Here is a 23,912-nt window from a genome sequence, read left to right as displayed (position 1 = left end):
TTTATTATTATTATTATTTTTTTATTTTTTTTTGTATGTCTTAACTTTGATGTATAACTGTCTATTTAAACTCAGCTGCCTATCTTGGCCAGGACACTGCTGTAAAATAACTTTTAATCTCAGTGAGTTTTCTTTCCTAGTTAAATAAAATTTTAAATGGATTTTGTTGTTTTCATGAAACTGTTGGCTGACAATAAATCACTTTTAACATTGAGGTCTAATCTAATTCACCAAGATCCGCTCACTTTAAAGTTTCTGGCCTCGCCACTGCTGTATATCTGCATGTATTCAAAAGAAGACCCTATAATTAAGCTGCAATTACATAATAAGAGAGACATGTAGAAAAAAATACTGTAACTGTAATTGAGTTAAGGTGAATATATTGTTGAATCGATATATTATATATATTATTACTGAGTATTATGAATTATTATAATAGTGGATTTGGTCCATAAGAGAGCGGAGATGTGATTTACTGAATGCGTCCCCTTTAAGAAATCTGACACCGCGCGCACTGAGCATGCGCAGAAGAGAGAAGCGCGAGAGTCTCTCTATAGTTTTGTTTTCTCTCTTTTCTCTTATTATTTTTGTTATCTGTTTTGACGCTAAAATAAATGTAACAGTGAAACACGTGAAAAGAGAGAAGCGCGAGAAACAAAAGACGAGCGTGAAACTTTCACCATTTGAAGCTGAAAGTGACGCTGTTAACGATCGTGAATGAAGGACAAATGTGGAATATTTACTCTGGATGTCGTATATTTCCAGTCTGCAGGTCAGAGATGTTATATTTATCATGTTAGAATTTATATTTGTGTTGCCTAAATGTACATTGTTTTTAGTGTAACGTACAGATAATTAAATCATTAGTTTTGATCAGCCCCTATTCAGTCTGTAACGTTACTCTGTACATATGTGTATTATTTCTGTTATCTTTGTTAAATTCCTGTTTAATTCATATATGATTAGAATAATTTAACCTGTGACTTGTTTCATTCGTATAAAATCTGGAGTCACATAAAAATGAACAACCTTCATATAGAGCCGTTTAAAATGCTACTAATATATAACCATATCAAAATGCTCTATATTTCTTAAATCAAGCACACATGGTCATTTAATTTAAGAACTGTAATTATTACAGTATTTCGGTATAAACTCAGTAAACTCGAATTTGGCAGATCTGGTGTCCCTCACAACAATTCACAAAATAAGAAAGCTTTAGTTCAGCTGTTAATGACAATATATGATAAATTAAATTAAATTATGAGCAATATGTAATACATTTAAATGATCATAATCTTGTATTGTACTTGTTATCCACATTTTGATGGTCAAGTGTTAGATTATTTCCTTTTGTGCATCATTCTCAGTCCCTTAATCTAAGGTTATTCTGTCGTCTCATGTTACATTTCTGATTAGTTTAGATATTAATTGAATAATAGAACCGGTTTCATCCTTATTATATCCCAGATAGCATGTAACCATTGAAACAATGTTGAGTCAGTGTTTATGCGTCAACGCGGATTACATTGAAATGACGTTAGAAAGTGATGTTGCTTTAGCATCACTCTTGCACCCTCAGTTAATATTGAAATAATGTTCAGATTTCAACCACAAATCAATAGTGTTAATATTGCTTCAACATTAAAAAGTGATGTTGTTTCAACGTCACTTTTGCACCCTCGGTTAATATTGAAATAATGTTCAGATTTCAATCACAAATCAATGGTGTTAATATTGCTTCGCTTCAACATTACAAAGTGGTGTTGTTTTTGCATCACTTTTGCACCCTCAGTTAATGTTGAAACTGTTGAACAAAAAATCAATAGTAATGCTACTGAATCAACATTACACTATGATTGATTCTACATCACTGCTGTTGAATCAACACTGAAATTAACTAAAATAAATCAATGGTAATATTGTTGAATCAGTATTACACTATGATGTTGAATCTACATCACTGCTGTTGAATCAACACTGAAATTAACAGAAATAATCTTTGGTAATATGGTTTGATCAATGTTACAATGTGATATTGATTCTAAATACATTTGGTTGAAACACTGAAAAGGAATGTCAACCAATGTTGCCATCTGATGTACTAAGTTAATGTTGAAACAACATTAATATTTCAACTACACTTCAATGAAGCGTCAACAAATTCCTGACCATTTAAAAATTTGGCAAAAACCTTTTAAAATATAAATGACACCTTTCCAGCAGTTGAGTCAATTTATTTTATTCAATCAATCAATGACAAAAATATATTAAAATATCATTCTTTAAAAAAGAAAGGGGGAGAAATAGGACAAAAGCATTTCAATCTTTAAAACTAAAATTGGCTTCAGAAGTCTGATGGCATAACTACAGGTGGTCCAAAGGTTCAGGTTTTTAAAACTGTCTTACATCAGACTACTGCCTCTTTTCCTTTGGGTTCTCTGAAATCTGAAAAAGAAAGCATGATGTTACTCGAGAACAAGTCAATTCAGTTGCCACATTCAAGAATATTAATATACTAAACACAATATGATTTACTTTTTAAAAAAATTGCTGAACACAAAATATTCTAACTATGATTAAAGTATCGTTAAATTCTGATTATTTCAGTTATTTTTCTAAAATCTATTAATGCTTCAATATCAAAAGAAATCACTATGGCAGGGGTGTCCGATTTTATCTCCAGCCATAATTAAACACACCTGAAGCAGCTAATCAAGCTAATCAAGGTCATTAGGATCAATGAACACTTCCAGGCAGATGTTGGAGCTAAACTCTTCATGAAGAGGAACAAACACCTATGAGCTATAGCCATTAACTATATCTCAGTTCAATTTCTGTGAAACTACATAGCATTCAAGTAACAAGTTTATCTTGTAGAATAAAAGAGCTTAGGTTTTTTCAATGAAAATTTCTTTAAAGGGATGGTTCAGCCCGAAATGAAAATTCTGTCATCATTTACTCACCCTCAAGTTGTTCCAAACCTGTATGAGTTTCTTTCTTCTGTTGAACACAAAAGAAGACATTTTAAAGAATGTTGGTAACTAGAAAGTTGACGGTGGCCATTGATTTCCATAGTAGAAAATAAATACTATGGAAGTCAATGGCTACCATCAACTGTCTGGATGCCAACAGTCTTCACTCTATCTTCTTTTGTGTGCAGTAGAAGAAAGAAACTCATACAGGTTTGGAACAACTTGAGGGTGAGTAAATGATGACAGAATTTTCATTTCGGGCTGAACTATCCCTTTAATTACCTGATTAAGCAGTGATAAGGCACAGGATATCATCAAGTCCCAGGTCAGGTGATTATGCTGTCGACAACAACTCGGTATATAATCAATGTCAGCATTATCAGGAGGGAGCTTCTTTTTTTTTTTTTTTTTCTCCATCTTCGTCGGCCTTCATTCCTTCTAAAGGAGCAATGTGCTCTGCATGCAAGCACTGACGGATGCAAGACATGGGCTATGTTTGCAGTGTAACTTTCTTGCTCATGTTCATGTCTCCTGCACTTCAAGAAATGTGTTAAATGACGTTAGAACTTTATTCAGGAAATTCGCAATAAACTTTACTAAAGAAATGTGCATTTTTTAAGTATGTAGATGCACCATTGTTTGAAACTGTGCTAGAGAAGTCATGTAAGTATGTCAGGTGCTTCAATAAACAAGACTTCTGTATAAGATGCACCTATGTTTTCTCTCTAATGAGGAAGCGTTACACTACTGAGAAGTGCGCATGCAAAACCAAAATGGGCGTTTACCAATCAGTGGCCAATTTCAAACTACAATAAATGTTTTTCAACCATTTTTCAACAGACTTGCTAAACCACCCCACCCCTAAACCAAGCCCCCAGTGGATTAGAGCAAATCAGGTAAAGCGGTTGAAAATGGCCATTGTGGTTTGAAAACGCCCCACTGATAGAGAAACACCCACTAGTGTTCTGCAGAGATACATGCCTGAATGATCTTGTGCTCATCAACTACAAATCGCTGTTAGTTCAATGTCACTGTCTCCACCCATGTGTGCTGTTGGCTTTCATAAAAATTTCAATGCTGATCCAACACACTTTAAACACTGAAATGTCAATCTCAACCAAAATTATGGTTTGGATCAAAACGCAACATTGTATCAATGTTCCCATGCTATCTGTGCGATTTATTTCAACACTTTACTTACTTTGAAAATTAATGTATGTTAGTAGATTTAGTAACAATAAATAAAATGCAAGTAAAAAGCATGCTAAAAACAGAAATACATTATATTATGCACCATTGTTTGAAACTCAGAGAGTTCATGCATGTCAAACACACAAGACTTCCGTATAGGATGCACCTTGTGTTTTCTCTCTAATAAGGAAGCATCAATTAACTACTGAAAAGCCCACATGCAAAACCAAAATGGGCGTATACCAATTAGTGCCAATTTTCAAACTACAATTGGTGTTTTTTCAACCATTTTTCAAAAGACTTGCTAAAATCATGAGGGCCCACCCCTAATCCAAACCCCCAGTGTATTAGAGCAAATGAGGTAACACCATTGAAAGTGCCCATCATGAACTGAAACGCCCCACTGATTGGGAAACACCCAGTAGTGTTTTGCACAGATACATGCCTGCAAGATCTTGTGCTCATAACTAAGACTCACTGTTAGTTCAATGTCACTGTCTTCACCCATGTGTGCTGTTCCCTTTCATCAAAATTTCAATGCTGATCCAACACACTTTAAACATTGAAATTTTGATGTCAACCAAAATGATGGTTTGGATCAAAACTCAACATTGAATCAATGTTACCATGCTGTCTGGGATTCTAGGTTACATAAAAATGATCAACCTACTGTTGTTTTATATGCTACTAATATAACCATCAAAATGCTCTATATTTGAACTACATTAAAAACACCATATGTGTTTACTGTTAAAGTAATAAGTTCAGTAATTTATCTTTGATTTTTCCAGATCTTGTCCTGTGGGCGTCAGTATCACACAGTGATCACAGTTCACACCTGCAGTGAAGCCCCTCACACAACAATTCACCAATAAATACTGGGAATATTCCCATCATCCTACAAGAGAAGGACAAACTCCAGGAGTAGCAGCTGAAATCTGTGTGACTGTTAAAGATGGAGTTTATTAAAGTGGAGATTGAAGACATGAGGGATCCAGAACCATCCAGAATAAAACATGAAGATATTGAGGAACAAATAGGTTGGTGTCCATTCTTGATTCTTCATTGTTGACTGCTTTAGTAGCTCTGAAAAATGGATGACAAATGATAGAGAAATGCATCTAAATGACCATAACCCAGTTTAATTGCATTAACAAGTGAATGACAGAACCGAACTTTGCACAGTAAAGATACTTTATACAGACAGGTGTCTTGTTTTCTACTTGCTAAGTGTTTTTTAATTCTCACATTTAACCTCATTGAACTGATTGTAACTGATTAATATGTTTATTTTAGTCCAGATGGAAGTGACGGAGCAAATAAAGAAACTAAATGACGTAAAGAAACACTGTGACTTACAAACTCAAGGAACAAAAGCCAATAAGCTGCACTCCTGCTCTCAGTGTGGAAAGAGTTTTTTACGGCTGAACAGTTTTAAACAGCACCAGAAAACACATGATCAAGTGAAAGATCATGTGTGTTGTGACTGTGGGAAGAGCTTTACTACAGCTGGCAATCTGAAACAGCACCAAATAATTCATACTGGAGAAAGACCTTACAAGTGCTCAGTTTGTGACAAGAGCTTTGCTCGGTCTGGACACCTGAAAGAACACGAGCGAGTTCATACTGGAGAGAAACCGTACCACTGTACTCAGTGTGAGAAGATTTTCAGAGATTCAAGCAGTTTAAAAGATCATCTGCGCGTTCACTCTGGAGAAAAGTCATTTAACTGTGATCAGTGTGGAACAAAGTTCATTTTGTCAAAACATCTGAAATGTCACATGAAAGTTCATTCAGGTGAGAGGCCTTATGTGTGTTCTCTCTGTGGTAAGAGTTTTTCACGGCTGAACAGTTTTAAACAGCACCAGAAAACACATGATGAAGTGAAAGATCATGTGTGTTGTGACTGTGGGAAGAGCTTTACTACAGCTGGCAATCTGAAACAGCACCAAATAATTCATACTGGAGAAAGACCTTACAAGTGCTCAGTTTGTGACAAGAGCTTTGCTCGGTCTGGACACCTGAAAGAACACGAGCGAGTTCATACTGGAGAGAAACCGTACCACTGTACTCAGTGTGAGAAGATTTTCAGAGATTCAAGCAGTTTAAAAGATCATCTGCGCGTTCACTCTGGAGAAAAGTCATTTAACTGTGATCAGTGTGGAACAAAGTTCATTTTGTCAAAACATCTGAAATGTCACATGATAGTTCATTCAGATGAGAGACCTTATGTGTGTTCTCTCTGTGGTAAGAGTTTTTCACGGCGGAACAGTTTTAAACTGCACCAGAAAACACATAATGGAGTGAAAGATCGTGTGTGTTGTGACTGTGGGAAGAGTTTTACTAGAGCTGCCTATCTGAAACGGCACCGAAGAATTCATACTGGAGAAAGACCTTACAAGTGCTCATATTGTGACAAGAGTTTCACTCAGTCTGGATACCTGAAAGTTCACGAGCGAGTTCATACTGGAGAAAAGCCGTACTACTGTACTCGGTGTGAAAAGAGTTTTAAACATTTATCAAGCATTCACGCACATATGAAAAAATGTTTTAAGTGAGCAACATTCGTTCTCTTTCATAGGTTCACACAACGCTGCGTAGCTTTAAGAAGCAGTGGGAACGCCCTCTGGGTGTGCCGATTGTCTAAAGCCTTTATAGAATCACGCCAATTCATTGACTGATGGCGCGGGCGCCGCCCCGACGCTCTTACGTCGTCACATTATACAGGCGCGTGTGCCATCTGCTCCTCAGATTTCTCTGCCTTCACAAAGCGGCCATTTCATGCCCTTCGTTTTTGGTTTTTCTGAGCCCGAAAATTCGGATTACAACTGCTTCGTCGTCTTCTGCACTTCAGCGACTGGAATAAGTGGAACTCTGTTCTCCTTATGGTGAAGTGCAATGGAATATCGTCGTTGCTCTCCGCCATGTGCTCACTTCATTGCGAGCGACGACCCTCACAGAAAGTGCGTTAAGTGTTTGGGTTTTTTGCATGCGCGTGAGGCTGTTTTAGGATCGCTAAATGTAAATTCTGTGACAATCTGCTTCTCAAAACCCTCCGCTCTAGGCTCGCGGTTTTTGAGAAGGAGTCATTCGTTTCTCCCCGTCGCGCTCCCGAGACCGCCGAGGCCTCTCGAGGATCCGCGACCTGGGGTTCGGATGTAGAGTTCAAAGATGTGGAGTATGAGCAGACGGGCCTCGCCCTTTCTCTCCCGAGCACGCACGTGGGATGCCAGTCGAGTTCACGCATGATTATATATGCCCCAGCCCGGGAGCACGCGACATGGTTTCTTTCGGGCTGGAAGATGTAATTTATACTGCAGTTTCCGACTCCGAGGATTTCGGGCCTGCTTTAACGGACGACGTTATCCCGCCTAGCGGCCAGGAAATGCGGCCTACTGCGGCTTACACGGAGCTTATGGACGTGCTTTCGCGCGCTACGGAGAAGCTCGCTATCGACTGGCCTGATGAGCCCCGCGAGTCACAGTCGTCTAAACTTGACGAGAGATTTCTTAGTGGCCCTAATTCTAGGCCAGAGCGAAGAAAGCTGCCCTTTTTCAGTGATCTGCATCATGAGATTTCCAGATCCTGGAAGCAGCCTTTCTCTGCTCATCTGACAAATGCGGCAGCCGCTGACTTCACCAACCTCGTGGGTTCTGTGGAGCAGGGTTATTCCGCCATTCCAGCGGTCGAGGACACATTAGCTAATCACCTCGCTCTGTCGTCTGCGCCGTCATGGAAGTCGCGTCCCCTCCTTCCTTCTAAAGCGTGTAGGACTACTTCCTCCCTTATCAGGAAATCCTACATGGCAGCTGGTCAGGCAGGCATGGCCCTACACACTATGGCCATTCTTCAGGCCTACCAGGCGGACGTCCTGAAGGAAATGGAGTGACTCCTGAAGCTGTCAAAAAGCTTCGTAAAGCCATGGATCTGGCCCTAAGAGCCACCAAGCACACTGCACGCGCTGTAGGCCGTTCTATGGCGGGTGCAGTTGCCGCGGAGCGCCATCTATGGCTTAATCTCACGGAGGTCCGCGACAAAGAGAAAATTTTTCTCCTAGACGCCCCTATTTCACAGTCTGGTCTGTTTGGGGAGGCGGTCAACACGGTGTTTGAGAAATTCCGAGCTGCTAAGTCTCAGTCGGCTGCGTTTAAGCCATTTATGCCTAGGAGGGTTAGGGAATCTTCCAACCCCTGCCCTTCTCAACCCAGAGAACGCCCCTCTCATAGAGTGGAGTTCCCTACTAGGAGGAGTGACCTGGCTCATCTCCCACCAACCACGGTTTGGGGAGCCCGCGGTCGCCCGTTTACCCGCCAGCGACCTCACAGACGTCTTCAGCTTAAGCGGTCCAACAAACCGGCCGCTCCAGCTTCCTCGAGCCATTCCTGACCCTCTGGTCAGAAAAAGGAGAGCTCCTCTCCATCTACGAGGTTGGGACGGACCGCGCAAGCGTTTCTGCCCGCCTCTAACCAGCTCTCCTTTTCCTACCCTGTCACCTTCGCCACCCAACGTGTTTCGAAGTGCAGTCCCTATTTTACCCTTTTCACTCAGTCCGGCGCGGGAGGAAGGAGACGCATTTTGCTCTCTCCCCTCACCCCCGACACACTTTATACCTGCCGATCGCATCCTCGGAGGCACATTTCATTTTCCTCAGGAGCAAGCAGACCCAGTCACTCTGATCCAGGCAGTGGCACCTCCCATCACGTGTCAGGACGCCAGGTGCTCTCCTCCACGGCAAACCCCACGGAACCCTGACTCAGGTATGTCCTCTGCACTGCAACACCCCTCTTCCTCTATCACATTTCTTCAAGAATGGGAGCGCCTACCAGGGGTATCGCCTTGGATCCTTCGCACAGTTCGACTCGGCTACACGCTTCAGTTTTGTCGCAACCCCCCCCCTGCTTCAACGGGGTCTTTCCTACTGTAGTCAACAGCGCCGCAGAGGCTTCTGTACTACAGCAGGAGATTTCGTCCCTTCTACTCAAAGGGGCGATAGAGGAGGTTCCTTCGGGGGAAATTGAACAGGGCTTCTACAGCCGTTATTTCCTAGTCCTGAAGAAGTGCGGCGGCCTGCGACCCATACTAGACCTCCGCCGACTAAATTTCTCCCTTTACAAAGGGAAATTCATGATGTTGACGCTGAAAGCTATCATATCTCAAATTCGGTTGGGAGATTGGTTCGTGACAGTAGACCTCAAGGATGCCTATTTTCACATCCAGGTCGTACGGCGACACAGGAGGTTCCTCAGGTTCGCCTTTGGAGAAAGAGCATACCAGTACAGGTTCTTCCCCTTTGGCCTCGCTCTAGCACCGAGGACGTTCACAAAGTGTATGGATGCTGCTCTGGCCCCGTTGCAGCTCCAGGGCATCTGTATTCTCAATTACCTGGACGATTGGCTCCTTTTAGCTCACTCCAGGGAGTTAGTGACTCACCACAGAGACCTTGTCCTTCATCATATTCAGTCTCTCGGTTTGAGGTTAAATACGGAGAAGAGCGTTCTTACCCCAGCTCAACACACAGCTTTCTTGGGGGTACACATGGATTCCGTTCTTATGCAGGCCCGCTTGGCTCCTGCGCTGATTTCCAGTTTGGTAACATGTTTGGCCCGCTTCACGCTAGGCCATCATGTTTCTGTAGGCACTTGCCGCAGGCTTCTGGGCCTCATGGCCGCAGCCTCCCCTGTGCTATCCCTAGGTCTGCTCCACATGAGACCTTTTCTGTGGTGGATGAAGCTCTCAGGGGCTCGGCCCACGGGAAAGGGGTCAGCATGGGTGTGGTATTCCGTCGGCTGATGATTATGACGGATGCCTCTCTGACCGGCTGGGGAGCGATTTTCGAAGGCAGACCAGCATGTGGGATCTGGACTGGCGAGACCCTCTCTTGGCACATAAACACGAGGTTTATGGAGCTGAGAGCCGTCTTTATGGCTCTGCATTACTTTCTCCCTTTTCTCAAAGGACACCATGTCATTATCAGAACAGACAATATGATGGTAGTGTCCCATGTAAACCGGCAGGGGGGTTCACAGTTGCGCACCCTGGACAGGCATGTGCGCCACCTCCTCCTGTGGTCTCAGGACAAGTATCTCTCACTGAGGGCAGTCCATGTCCCTGGGATCCTGAACCTCGCAGCGGATTTTCTATCGAGGCAGAAGCTCAGGTCGGGGGAATGGATGTTGAACCGCCGAACAGTAGCCCTGATTTGGGACGTGAAACCAGCACGCTCCCCTGGAATTCCCCCTTGGGACCTGTCGGTCGTCCTGGAGGGCTTAACGGAGGCTCCCTTTGAGCCCTTAGAGTCAGCTCCGGAGCAGATTCTGACTCTCAAGGTTACTCTTTTGTTAGCTTTGACTTCGTTGAAGCGGGTGGGGGATTTGCAAGCTCTTTCTGTCAGCGAGTCATATATGGACTTCGCTCCTGGTCTGGTCAGGGTGACTTTGAGAACGAGACCAGGATATGTGCCCAAAGTATTGTCCACAGCATTCCGCTCTCTTAACCTTCACTCTTTCCATCCTCCTCCTCTTGTTTCTGAAGAGGACAGGAAACTTAATTTGCTCTGTCCTGTCCGAGCATTGAAGTTCTATGTGGAGCGCTCTGGCAGTTGGAGAAAATCTAACCAGCTCTTGGTATGTTTTGGTGCTGGCCGCCGCGGGCTTGCCGCATCAAAGCAGAGAATTTCCCACTGGGTTACAGAGGCTATTTCATTGGCATATGAGGTGCGCGGTCTGCCTTCACCTCTTAGCATCAGGGCACATTCCACCAGAAGTGTGGCTTCCTCTCAAGCACTTTTTAGAGGGGCCCTCCTAGAAGACATTTGTGTGGCGGCAGACTGGGCCTCTCCACACACTTTTGTCAGATTTTACAGTTTGGATCTCGACATGACTCCAGGTTCCCCAAATTTTATCTGCTTGAACCAGTCGTGTGAGTTATCTGGTCATTGTACTAATTACGGCAGCGTATTAGCTTGGCGAGTTTGGTATTTCGTTCCCACTGCGTCTTAAAGCTACACAGCGTTGAGTGAACCTATGAAAGAGAACGTCTCTGGTTACTTATGTAACCTATGTTCTCTGAATAGGGAACGAGACGCTGCGTTCGCTGCCAAGCTCCTCGCGCTGCCGACAAGCTGCTTTTTCGGCAGAGAAATCTGAGGAGCAGATGGCGCGTGCATCTGTATAATGTGGCGACGTAAGAGCGTCGGGGCGGCGCCCGCGCTATCAGCCAATGAATTGCCGTGATTCTATAAGGGCTTCAGACAATCGGCACACCCAGAGGGCGTTCCCACTGCGTCTTAAAGCTATGCAGCGTCTCGTTCCCTATTCAGAGAACATAGGTTACATAGGTAACCAGAGACATTTTCATGTTAAATACCTTAAAGTAAATTGATAAAAGCACTATATCATCTAAATTCATTTGGTTAATTTGGTGAAAAGCTTGGTTACCTAGAAAGACTTAAAGGGATAGTTCACCCAAAAATAAAAATTCTGTCATAATTACTCAACCTCATTGTAGTTCCAAACCTGTAAGACTTTCATTCATCTTCAAAACACAAATGAAGATCATTTTGATTAAATCTGAGAGCCTAATTTCAATCTTTTCATCATATAAAGCGACCGTGTCTCTTCAGAAAATGTTTGACTAAACCGCTGGATTCAAATGGATTATTTTTACGACCTCTTTATGAACTTTTTTGAAGTAGCAAAGTGGTTATTGCATAGCTGTTAATAGCTTTATAATGGCAGTGAATGGCTGTTTCTCTTTTTAAGTCCATAAAAGTCCATCTATCCATGATAAAAGTGCTCCATGCATCTCCGGGGGTTAATAAAGGCCTTCTGAAGCACAGCGATGCCTTTGTGTAAGAAAAATATCCATATTTAAGACTTTATAAATTAAAATAACTAGCTTCCAGCTAAACGAACATACAGATTCCACTTAAATGTAAAGCGCAACTTATGCGAGTAATGTGACGTACTGCTGATATTTTCGCTACGCCATGACGTACTACGCTACTTCAGATGTTATAAGTTGCGCATACTGTGTATGGCCGTTTGGCCTGAAGCTAGAATTTTACTTATTAACATTGTAATTATTATTATTTTTCTAACACAAACTCATCGCTTCAGAAGGCCTTTATTTACCCCCCGGAGCAGTGTAGATCACTTTTAATATGGATAGATGCACTTTTATGGACTTCAAAACATAAACATCCATTCAATGCCATTATAATTCTGATTGTTTTCATCTATAAGAAGAATGTCATATAAACCTAGGATGACTTGATTGTGTGTAAATCATTGGATAATTTTCATTTTTGGGTGAACTATTTCTTTAAGGGTGCTTTCACACGGGCAGTTTACTCGGGCTCGGACCACAGCAAACATTTTGTCATTTTTACATTTAGTCATTTTGTGTTTGTGTAAGAACAACATTTTCACACAACAGTGTGAAAGATGCAAAAACTGTAACTTCTCTGTAACCTAATGTAACTTCTCTGTCTTTTACGGCCCTGACGAGAACGTCGGTCTCCTCGGCTGTGAACCGCTCCTGGCGCGCCTGGCAAATCCGCCGTTATAATAGCAATCCGCCATGGAACAAGCGCGCCTGCTCTTAAAGGGAATGTGAGATGACGCTCTGATTGGTCGGGCGCAAGAGTCATTTATCCCTTTGGTATAATAGCAACAGCGCCCAAAACCCGCCCACAAAGTTACTTGCGTTTCGCGCTTGATACTTGCGTTTCAGATCATTAAAATAGGGCCCTAAATCTTTTTCAATTGGTAGACTCACCCACTAGGCCTGACTCGAAATCTCTGGAAAAATCTACTTTAATAGATCTTGTCATTACAAATGTCCCATATAAATACTCTTCAGTTTCTGTATTCGCAAATGATATCAGTGACCACTGTGTTGTGGCAGTAGTTAGAAATACTAGTATATATTGTTCAGCTTCCTCTAAGCAGCAATCTGTGGCTTTTTTACAATCTGTTTTCGATATAATCCAAAATAGGTTTTGAGCCTTGAAGCTGGTCTTAAATGCTAAAAAAAACTAAATGTATGTTATTTTCAAACTCAAAAATTTCCAGTGAAATTTCCGTCTTTTTTTTTTACTTCTCAGGGGAGTCTGATTACATCAGTATCAGAGTACAAATACCTCGGTATTATCGATAACACTTATTTGTGCAAAAACACTTTTTGCCAGAACCGAGCTTAGTAAAACTTCTTGCCGCAATATGCCGCAGCCTCAGAATGAAATCTGAGAATGAAATTTTCAGAATGAAAATTTGGTGTCTTGTAGTCAATTTAAAATTTTTATTGAGTAATCTTCAGAGTAAATTAATGGTATGTACATGTTTAACCAGTTGGATGTTTTATGTTTATATTTAATTATGTTTCTTTTTTTCTTCTTTTTTTTTTTTATGTTGTAACTTTGATGTATAAATGTCTATTTAAACTCAGCTGCATATCTTGGCCAGGGCACTGCTGTAAAAGAGCTTTTAATCTCAGTGAGTTTTCTTTCCTGGTTAAATAAAAGTTTAAATGGATTTTGCTGTTTTCATGAAACTGTTGGCTGACAATAAACCACGTTTAACATTGAGGTCTAATCTAATTCACCAAGATCCGCTCACTTTAAAGTTTCTGGCCTCGCCACTGCTGTATATCTGCATGTATTCAAAAGAAGACCCTATAATTAAGCTGCAATTGTATAATAAGAGAGACATGTAGAAAAACAATACTATAACTGTAATTGAGTGAAGGGGAATATATTGTTGAATCGATATATTATATTTATAATTATTGAGCGTGATTATTATAATAGTGGATTTGGTCCATAACATAGCGGAGATGTGATTTACTGAATGCGTCCCCTTTAAGAAATATGACACCGCGCACGCTGAGCATGCGCAGAAGAGAGAAGCGCGAGAGCCTTTTTGTTTTCTCTCTTCTTTTTATCTCTTTTGACGCTAAAATGAATGTAACAGTCGAACACGTGAAAAGAGAGAAGCGCGAGAAACGAAAGACGAGCGTGAAACTTTCACCAGTTGAAGCTGAAAGTGACGCTGTTAACGATCGTGAATGAAGGACAAATGTGTAATATTTTCTCTGGATGTCGTATATTTCCAGTCTGCAGGTCAGAGATGTTATATTTATCATGTTAGAATTTATATTTGTGTTGCCTAAATGTACATTGTTCTTAGTGTAACGTACAGATAATTAAATCATTAGTTTTGATCAGCCACTATTCAGTCTGTATATAGGCATATTGTGCATTTTTTCTGTTATCTTTGTTAAATTCCTGTTTAATTCATATGATTAGAATAATTTAACCTGTGACTTGTTCCATCCTTATAAAATCTGGAGTCACATAAAAATTAACAACCTTCATATAGAGCTGTTTAACATGCTACTAATATATAACCATATCAAAATGCTCTATATTTCTAAAACCAAGCACACATGGTCCTTTAATTTAAGAACTGTAATGATTACAGTATTTCAGTATAAACTCTGTAACCTTGAATTTGGCAGATCTGGTGTCCCTCACAACAATTCACCAAATAAGAAAGCTTTTGTTCAACTGTTAATGGCAATATATGATAAATTAAATTAAATTATGAGCAATATATGATGTAATACATTTAAATGATCATAATCTTGTATAGTACTTGTTATCCACATTTTAATGGTCAAGTGTTAGATTATTTCCTTTTGTGCATCATTCTCAGTCCCTTAAGGGATTCAATTAATATCTAAACTAATCAGAAATATAGATTCTAGATTCATAGATCTAACATAGACATTTCTGTCGTCTTATATTTCTGATTAGTTTAGATATTAATTGAATAATATAACTTGTGCCCCGTTATATCCTTATTACATTCTAGGTTACATAAAAATAATCAACCTACTGTTGTTTTATATACTACTAATATGTAACAACTAAAATGCTCTATATTTTATCTACATTAAAGGCACCATTATGTGTTTTGCTGTTAAAGTAATCCAGTATGAATTCAGTAACTTATCTTTGATTTTTCCAGATCTGTTCCTGTGGGCGTCAGTATCACACAGTGACCACAGTTCACACCTGCAGTGAAGCCCCTCACACAACAATTCACCAATAAATACTGGGAATATTCACATCATCCTACAAGAGAAGGACAAACTCCAGGAGTAGCAGCTGAAATCTGTGTGACTGTTAAAGATGGAGTTTATTAAAGAGGAGATTGAAGACATGAGTGATCCAGAACCATCCAGAATAAAACATGAAGATACTGAGGAACAAATAGGTTGGTGTCCATTATTTATTCTTCATTGTTGACTGCTTTCGTAGCTCTGAAATATGGATGACAAATGATAGAGAAATGCATCTAAATGATCGTAACCCAGTTTTAATCGCATTAACAAGTGAATGACAGAACCAAACTTTACAATAAAGTAGGGGTGCACGATATATATTGAATCAATATCGTTATCGCGATATCACGTTGTCCGATATCATATCGAAAGTCTCGCGATATTTTTGCGATATTTTGTTTATTATGCGTCCCGCCCGACATGCACCGTTGCATTTCCCCCGACTGATTTCCTGGTTCTACTTCTCCATAAACAACATGAAATCAAGGAGAGGGTTAACTTTTCATGCTACAGATTTCCAACAGTGGTCAGAAAGAACAGGGGAGACACTTTGTTTCTCTCAATATGACTGTAGAGTCGCTCCAAAGCTAATCGCCGTCACTCGCTCACTTCTCCCTTGCTCTACCACACAGTCCCCACACACACACACACACACACACACACTTGCCGGCTCGACACACACACCAGCGCACAAGTATAAACATCAGGCCACCTGGCCACTTCATGCGTTTTCACAGATCGGATAACTATCTGATTTATCAAAACGATTCCTTTTACACCTGTTCACATAAATGTGTTTTTGCAAAACGGATATAATTCCGATCTTCAATTCCCGCGCTATATGCAGATTTAATGGAGTTCACGTCACCGAACACAGTTATGAGCTGCATTTTATTGATCATTAGCTAAAATGTCAAAATCAAATACCGCAATAATAGAGAACGGCAACAGAATGAAGACAGAATGAAGATACTTGTGTGTAGTTGTACAAATACATCTACTGATGCTACTGGACACATCTTCAGTGATGTTCCTGGAATCACTGGGTGTTTCGGGTCTTTCAACATCATACACCCTCATCCAGGTGACCCAGCTGAGGCTGATCAGACCCCAGCTTGTGTCCAGTTGGCTAATCTAGCTACTTTGCCCCCATGGATCTCCTCTCTTAAGCCATAGCCATCTTGAGGCTTTTTCTGCCGCTTCGGTGGTCTTGTGGATGGCTCTTCTCCTCCTCACTCCATCGATGCCTAACAGACTGAAGGCTCTGCACAGGGATCGGGCTGCAAAGCCCCTGCATCCGACCTCTATTGGGAGACACCTTGCTCTCCATCCGGCCTGTCGACACTCGCTGACCAGTCCCTCATACTTGGCGAGCTTCCTTTCAAAGGCCTCTTCCAGGCGGTCTTCCCAAGGGACTGTTAGCTCCAACAGAACAACTTGCTTGGTGGAATCAGACAAGAGAACAACATCTGGTCTTAAGGTGGTAGTCACAATGTGGTTGGGGAACTTAAGTTGCTGCTCCAGGTCCACCAACAGCTGCCAGTCCCTTGCCGTGGCCAGGAGGCCTGCAGATGTTTTTGCAGCTGGTCTTAGCTGCTCGCCAGCTCTGATGAAGGTGATGGCTTGTTTGGGTGGGCGTGAGCACTTGGCCCACTCAACGCCTGCAGCAATGGCTTCAGTGATGGCCTTCAGGACCTGGTCATGTCTCAACCTGTACCTTCCCTCTCCCAGTGCCTTTGAGCAACAGCTCAGAATGTGCTCTAGGGTTCCACGCCTGGAGCACAGTGGACATGTTGGTGACTCCACTTTGCCCCATATGTGAAGGTTTGATGGGCTGGGAAGCACATCATATACCGCCTGGATAAGAAACTTGATCCTCTGCGGCTCTGCCTTCCACAGCTCCGCCCATGTCACCTTCCTCTTGATCGCGTTCTCCCATCGTATCCAGGCACCCTGTTGCCTCATTCCCACTGTCCTGCAGGTTCTCTCCTCCTCGACCACTGCTCTCACCTCCTCCTGGATTAGCCGGCGCCTTTCCTTACCTTTGGTGGTGTCAATGTGGGGAGTTGAAAAGGAACCCAGTCCAGCCCTGCCTCTTGTTACCACTCCCACCAGCCTGTTGTGCTGCAATCTTGCAGAAAAGCGTCTGCGACTTACTTTCACTTTGATTTGCGATAGTTTGCGCGTTGGCTTGATGAATACCGGTAGATGCTCAGCTGCTCATGCGGTGATGCGTGTTCCAGTAGCGTCGTCATATCTGGCCATAACATGACATGTAGCCTATAACACATTCTCACACGTTTATTTTTTAATGTTTTTGGGAGGAGTATATTTTACATATGTGGTTTCAACAACCAGATGCATTTAAAATTTCAGTTTCAAGTCCAGTTTCATCTGGAATGCCGCCCAGATCTCCTCCTGATGTGGTTTCAGCGATCAGATTCAAATCCGTCTCGAATGCTCATGTTTGTCAGTATCATGCACCCCTACATTAAAGATACTTTATACAGACAGGTGTCTTGTTATCTGCTTGCTAAGTGTATTTAATTCACACATTTAACCTCATTGAACTGATTCTAACTGATTAATATGTTTATTTTAGACCAGCTGGAAGTGACGGAGCAAAGACAGAAACTAAATGACGTGAAGAAACGCTGTGACTTTGTCACAAAGCTGCACTCCTACTCTCAGTGTGGAAAGAGTTTCCAAAAGAAAGGAGACCTTAAGACACACATGAGTATTCACACTGGAGAGAAACCGTATACATGCACTCAGTGTGGAAAGAGTTTCCAAAAGAAAGGAAACCTTAAGACACACATGAGTATTCACACTGGAGAGAAACCGTATACATGCACTCAGTGTGGAAAGAGTTTTTCTCGAGCATCAACTCTCAGTGATCATCTGAACATTCACTCTGTAGAAAAACCATTCACGTGTGATCACTGTGGTAAAGGTTTGAATTCATCATCAAATCTAAAGCAACACATGAAAGTTCATTCAGGTGAGAGGCCTTATGTGTGTTCTCTCTGTGGAAAGAGTTTTATACAGCTGAATCAATGCAAACAGCACCAGAAAACACACACTGAATTGAGAGATCATGTGTGTTGTGACTGTGGGAAGAGTTTTACTAGAGCTGAATATCTGAAATTGCATCAAAGAACTCATACTGGAGAAAGACCTTACAAGTGCTCAGTTTGTGACAAGAGTTTCACTCATTCTGGATACCTAAAAGTTCACAAGCGAGTTCATACTGGAGAGAAGCCGTACGACTGTACTCAGTGTGAGAAGAGCTTCAAAGATGCAGGAAGTTTAAAAGATCATCTGCGCATTCACTCTGGGGAAAAGCCATTTAACTGTGATCAGTGTGGAGCAAAGTTCCTTTTGTCAAAACATCTGAAATGTCATATGATAGTTCATTCAGGTGAGAGGCCTTATTTGTGTTCTCTCTGTGGAAAGAGTTTTTCAAGACAGGGCAGTTTTAAAAAGCACCAGAAAACACACAATAGAGTAAAAGATTGTGTGTGCTGTGACTGTGGGATGAGTTTTTCTAGAGCTGACCATCTGAAACGGCACCAAAGAACTCATACTGGAGAAAGACCTTACAAGTGCTCATATTGTGACAAGAGTTTCGCTCAGTCCGGAAACCTGAAATCACACGAGCGACTTCATGCTGGAGAAAAGCCGTAATACTGTACTCAGTGTGAGAAGAGTTTTAAACATCATCAAGCCTTCACGCACATATGAAAAAATGTTTAAAGTGATCAATTTATTTTCATTCGTTTTCATGTCAAATACAGTTTTTCATAAAAAACACTATATTATCTAGATTCATTTTGTTAATTTGGTGAAAAGCTTGGTTTACTAGTAAGACTTAATGGGTTAGTTCAGCCAAAAATTCTGTCATTAATTAATCGCCCTCATGTCGTTCCAAACCTGTAAGACTTTTGTTCATCTTCAAAACACAAATACATTTTATTTTTATTAAATCTGAGAGCTTAATTTCAATCTGTTCATCATATACAAGCGACCGTGTCTTTTCAGAAATTGTTTGACTAAACCGCTGGTGTCCCAGTGTGAAGGCTGCATCCTCCGAAGGCCGCATTTGAAGGCCGATTGCATCACAGCGGCGCGATGAAGACTACCCTGATTCAAAAGCGATGCCAAATGCACAGTTAAAAGCCACAAGTTTTTCTTTCTTATAAACTTAAACTTAACTCCTTCGTCACTATTGTGTGGCTTCATTTGTCAGGTGGTTTGAGGCAAAACGTGTGTTAATATTAGTTTTAAAATTGTTTCAGGGAGCAAGGAGCAGACAGCTCCTTAGATATTATTTTTAGCTATATACAGCGGGGGAAATAAGTATTGAACACGTCATCATTTTTCTCAGTAAATATATTTCCAAAGGTGCTATTGACATGAAATTTTCACCAGATGTTGGTAACAACCCAAGTAAGCCATACATACAAAGAAACAAACAAAAATAAGTTCAGAAATTAAGTTGTGTGTAATAATGTGAAATGACACAGGGAAAAAGTATTGAACACATAAAGAAAGGGAGGCGCAAAAAGGCATGGAAAGCCAAGACAACTGCTGAAAACTTACAGTAATTAAAAAGCAATCCAGCCCCCTGTCAGTGGATATTAATAACAGCTGGTTCAGTCCCAAATGATGGCCTACAAAAAGGTCTCATTGCCAAGGTGTCACACAAGACACATCTCATGATGGGTAAAAGCAAAGAGCTGTCTCAAGACCTTCGCAACCTAATTGTTGCAAAACATAATGATGGCATTGGTTATAGGCACCATTCTAAGCTTCTGAATGGTCCAGTGAGCACTGTTGGGGCCATAATACGGAAGTGGAAAGACAATAATTTCACCATAAATTTGCCTCGACCAGGTGCTCCTCGCAAGATTTCTGATAGAGGAGTGAAAAGAATAATCAGAAGAGTGCATACAGGCCATGGCGGTGGAGTGCATTACTTACTGTTTTCTTTGAGACAACAGTACCTGCTATGTGCAGGTCTTTTTGAAGCTCTCCACAAGTGATCCTTGGCTCTTGGACAACTCTTCTGATTCTTTTCACTCCTCTATCAGAAATCTTGCGAGGAGCACTGGTCCTCTACTGGTCAAACTATGGCAGCGATACAGTGAATAGTTGTTCTAAAAGACGGCGCCATCTGCGGAGCCCTTTCAAAAGCCAGTGAAAGCATAGGCTACTGTCAGTTAAGTCCTATTCGGACGTTCATTGTTTATCATGGGCTCGTACGGTATTTTAAACATTTACAGGGGTAAGTGATTTTATTGCTGTCCAAATCTAGCCTAGAAATCTAGACGCACCCTAGCGGCAGCAAAAATTATTTTGCAGCCAGGGTAGTGTAGAAACTCTCTGTTGACTTTCGAGCTGCAAAAACCTAAATTGGGTCAGGCCAATCACATTGTGTATAGAGTAGGCGGGGCGGGCTTAACACAATGACGACAGAGTTGCGGTTCCCTGCTACTTGAAAAAAAAGAAGAGCTGCTGCTTGCGAACAGCGGTCTTTCGAATCTGCTTTGGCCGCGACTCTGGAGGACTTGGAGTTAAGTTTTTCTTTGAGAAAAGAGCAAAGAACGGCACTTAAGTCATTCTTAAAAAAGGAAGATGCCCTGAAAAAAATGATTTTTGTTGCTTGTTCAAATTGCTTGATTAAAATGAGCTTAAGCAACACAATTGCTATACATTTTGTCCAAACTTAATTTGATTGTGTTCAATCTGCTTAAATATAGGTACAATTTAAGTTTACTTAATCCATTTGTGTTGGATTACATGAATGATTTGTGTTGCATTAACTGAAACTGGGCGGTGCTTGTTAGTTCCCAGCATGCTTTGTATATGGCTGAATTAAGAGAGAATAAATGTTAAAATTAAGTGTTATTTTATGTGTTTTTGAGAAAATTAGAAAAGGGGAAGACTTGATAGTGTGTAATTGTGTTCAATTACATTCAAATTATTAAAACCATTTAAATTACAGAGGGTTACCATTGTGAAGAAGAGTGGAGCATTTGGTTAGGTTGTGGACTGATTCAACAACACTAATAGTAAATGCTTTGGCTGAAAGAGTGTGTAAATTCAGCATTTAAGATTGGTTCATGCACTGAAAAGATTTATCAATTTATATTTAGTATAATCTACTTTGTTGATCGAACATGAATAGTCTGTGTTCATCTGTGTTGTTTGAACGTGAATAGTCCTTGTTGTCTAAACGTGAATAATCTGTGTTGATGGAACACAATTGTGTAAGTGGCTACCAAAGCAAACAATTTGTGTGCAACCAATGTCCACTATTCAATTGAGTAAATCCAATGAATTATTTTTTTTCAGTGATGTGTTCGTAGTTTTGCCGGCCATATATGGCAAAATTTGAATCTATCAACTAACGTTAGCTCCGCTCTGGTTGGTTGTAGCGCTGTCCTGTTGCATGCAGAGGGAATTTGAAAGACAGCCGTTTATCCCGCCCCCTCGGATTGAGCCTTGTCAATGGTGAGTTGCCAGACCTAACATCTTGATGTAGGTCTGGTTTGCCAGGCTAGTCCGAATCCATAATGTCAGTGTTTTTTTCTCACCCAACCCGCGTAAAAATCCCTAGCCAAATTGTTTTTTGACAAACAGGCCGTGTGGTAATTTAATTGCCGTCTGAATCCACATCTCTGAGTTTAGAAGAAGAGATTCAAAATCCACTGTTTAAATCCTTTTTGATCACTACCGAGCACCGTATGTAAGATGTACACATTTATTACTGAAATGCTGGCTTTTATTACTGAAATCTCAGCTCCACCTCAGCGAACAAAAATGGGAAAGAGAAGAAAGCATGTACAATTTTTGAAATGGTTATTATGGCAGCAATATATGATACAATTTTAAAATATGTAGGCTAGGCTATTATAAGCTATTATAGTTTGGATTATTTTTTATAATATCCCATGAATCCTAATAAATGCAATTTCAACTATTTCTGAAGTGCTTCTTTTATAAAGAACACCGCTTTCTCACATAACGCAGTGAAACAGCCCCTGCTCGAGAGAATAATTGATTCTCGAGCCATCGATATCAACCAATTCAGCAGCATCGCCAGGGACCCTCCTACGGTATAGTTCGGGGGACACACCAAGAAATTGTATACCTTTAGTTAAGTTATACTTTAGAGTCTTCGTAGCGTGCTAATAAACAACGTTATCGGGAAACACAGCCCAAGTCTCTTTAGAAAATGTTGACTAAACCACTCAATTCATATGGATTTATTTTAAGATCACTTTATGAACTTTTTGAAGCATCAAAATATCATTTGAATATCTGTCAATGGAGGGACAGAAAGCTCACATTTCTTTAAAAAGATCTTCATTTTTGTTCAGAATATGAATGAAAGTCTTATGGGTTTGGAACGACATGAGAGGGGAGTAATAATGACAGAATTTTCATTTTTGGGTGAACAATCCCTTCAATAAATAAGGCTCCAAAACTACTTGCCTAACACATAATACAGTCAGTAATAAAATAAAAACAAATAAGCAAATTATAAGCAAAAATACAAATAAATTAGTGCTATTAAACGATTAAAATATTTAATCATGATTATTTGCATTAATGTCATAGTTAACTCGCAGTTAACTCGCAATTAATCGCACATTTTTATCTATTCTAAATGTCCCTTAATTTATTTTTGTCCCATTATGTTTTTTCTCATTTTAATGCTCTTATCAACATGGAAAAGTGGATCGGCTTGCTTTGTGCAAATGTTTTTTTTTTAATTGAAAACAACATTGGCATATACTGTAGTGTTTTCACACTAACATTCACACTCAGAGCAAATAATCGCATCAGAGAATTCGCATTCGCGTCAAGTGGCATTTCAGACTGGACGTGCTGCGATGATGGCTCAGTTCACATTGACAAAGCACACAGATCACTTTGGTCTTGTCAATGGAATAATTTGGCAACTTTTTAAAAGTAAACTTTCCATTCAGAATCTTATTGGCATGGCATCCATCTCGCGCTCGCCATCCACTCAAAACGTAGCGTTAAAGGGGTCGAACTTTTTGTCACCACTGCCTGAAGATGATCTGGTTAAATTTTCGTGCAAATTGGACAAACCGTCTAGAACGAGTTAGAAAAAGTAGCTTTTTTGGAAAATTCAAAATTCAAAATGCAAAATGCACGTCATAGGGTGCAATCAAATTGCCATGAGCTCAGGAATCAGAGGAAAATGGAATTTTGTTGATTGGCCTTACGGTTCAAAAGTTATCAGCGTAAATATGAGTGAAACTTTGGACAGGTGGTGGCGCTAGAGGGAATGACTTAGACACACCAAAATTGGTGTATTTAATGTTGGGACTGTCCTCTATCAGAATGTCAAACCGTTACAACTTTCCCGCAATCGGTTCTATGGGCTGCCATATACTCTCAGAGCGGAATAATAATAATAATAAGAACGGGAACAGAGACAATAGGTGCCTCCGCACCTTGGGTGCTTGGCCCCTAATTAAACAAGTAAACCCAAAATAAAGAAAAGATTAAAAACCATGAACATGCAAATGTTTGTGGAATTATTGAAATATTAAGTTAAAATCTGAGCGTTCAGGTGACAAA

The 23,912-nt window shown here is 40.6% G+C and overlaps 1 protein-coding gene across 6 annotated transcripts; it reads left to right on the top strand.

The window, feature by feature from the left end:
* Positions 1 to 525: 525 nt before the first annotated feature.
* LOC307167589 (uncharacterized protein) lies at positions 526 to 20,129 on the top strand. Of its 6 annotated transcripts, none has more exons than XM_079886804.1 (3): positions 526 to 772; positions 4,958 to 5,206; positions 17,896 to 20,129. In XM_079886804.1, the coding sequence occupies exons 2-3, from the start codon at positions 5,122 to 5,124 to the stop codon at positions 18,978 to 18,980; spliced, it is 1,170 nt and encodes a 389-aa protein (XP_079742930.1). In that variant the 5' UTR covers positions 526 to 772; positions 4,958 to 5,121; the 3' UTR covers positions 18,981 to 20,129. The 6 variants fall into 6 exon arrangements, with proteins under 6 accessions (XP_079742930.1, XP_079742929.1, XP_079742932.1 ...); XM_079886803.1 differs by lacking the exon at positions 17,896 to 20,129 and adding an exon at positions 5,463 to 7,456; XM_079886806.1 differs by lacking the exons at positions 526 to 772; positions 4,958 to 5,206 and adding exons at positions 14,012 to 14,286; positions 14,953 to 15,445.
* The last annotated feature ends 3,783 nt before the right edge of the window (positions 20,130 to 23,912 follow it).

This window comes from Squalius cephalus (assembly GCF_949319135.1).
Source record: "Squalius cephalus genome assembly, chromosome: 11".
Classification (NCBI taxonomy): Eukaryota; Metazoa; Chordata; class Actinopteri; order Cypriniformes; family Leuciscidae; genus Squalius; species Squalius cephalus.
This window is presented reverse-complemented; position numbering and strand designations above follow the sequence as displayed.

What these genes read in the sequence shown, in the direction of transcription:
- LOC307167589 (XM_079886803.1), top strand. Translation starts at nt 5,122, where the DNA reads ATGGAGTTTATTAAAGTGGAGATTGAAGACATGAGGGATCCAGAACCA. An exon ending in AGATATTGAGGAACAAATAG is followed by an intron (nt 5,207 to 5,462) that starts GTTGGTGTCCAT and finishes TGTTTATTTTAG; the next exon opens with TCCAGATGGAAGTGACGGAG.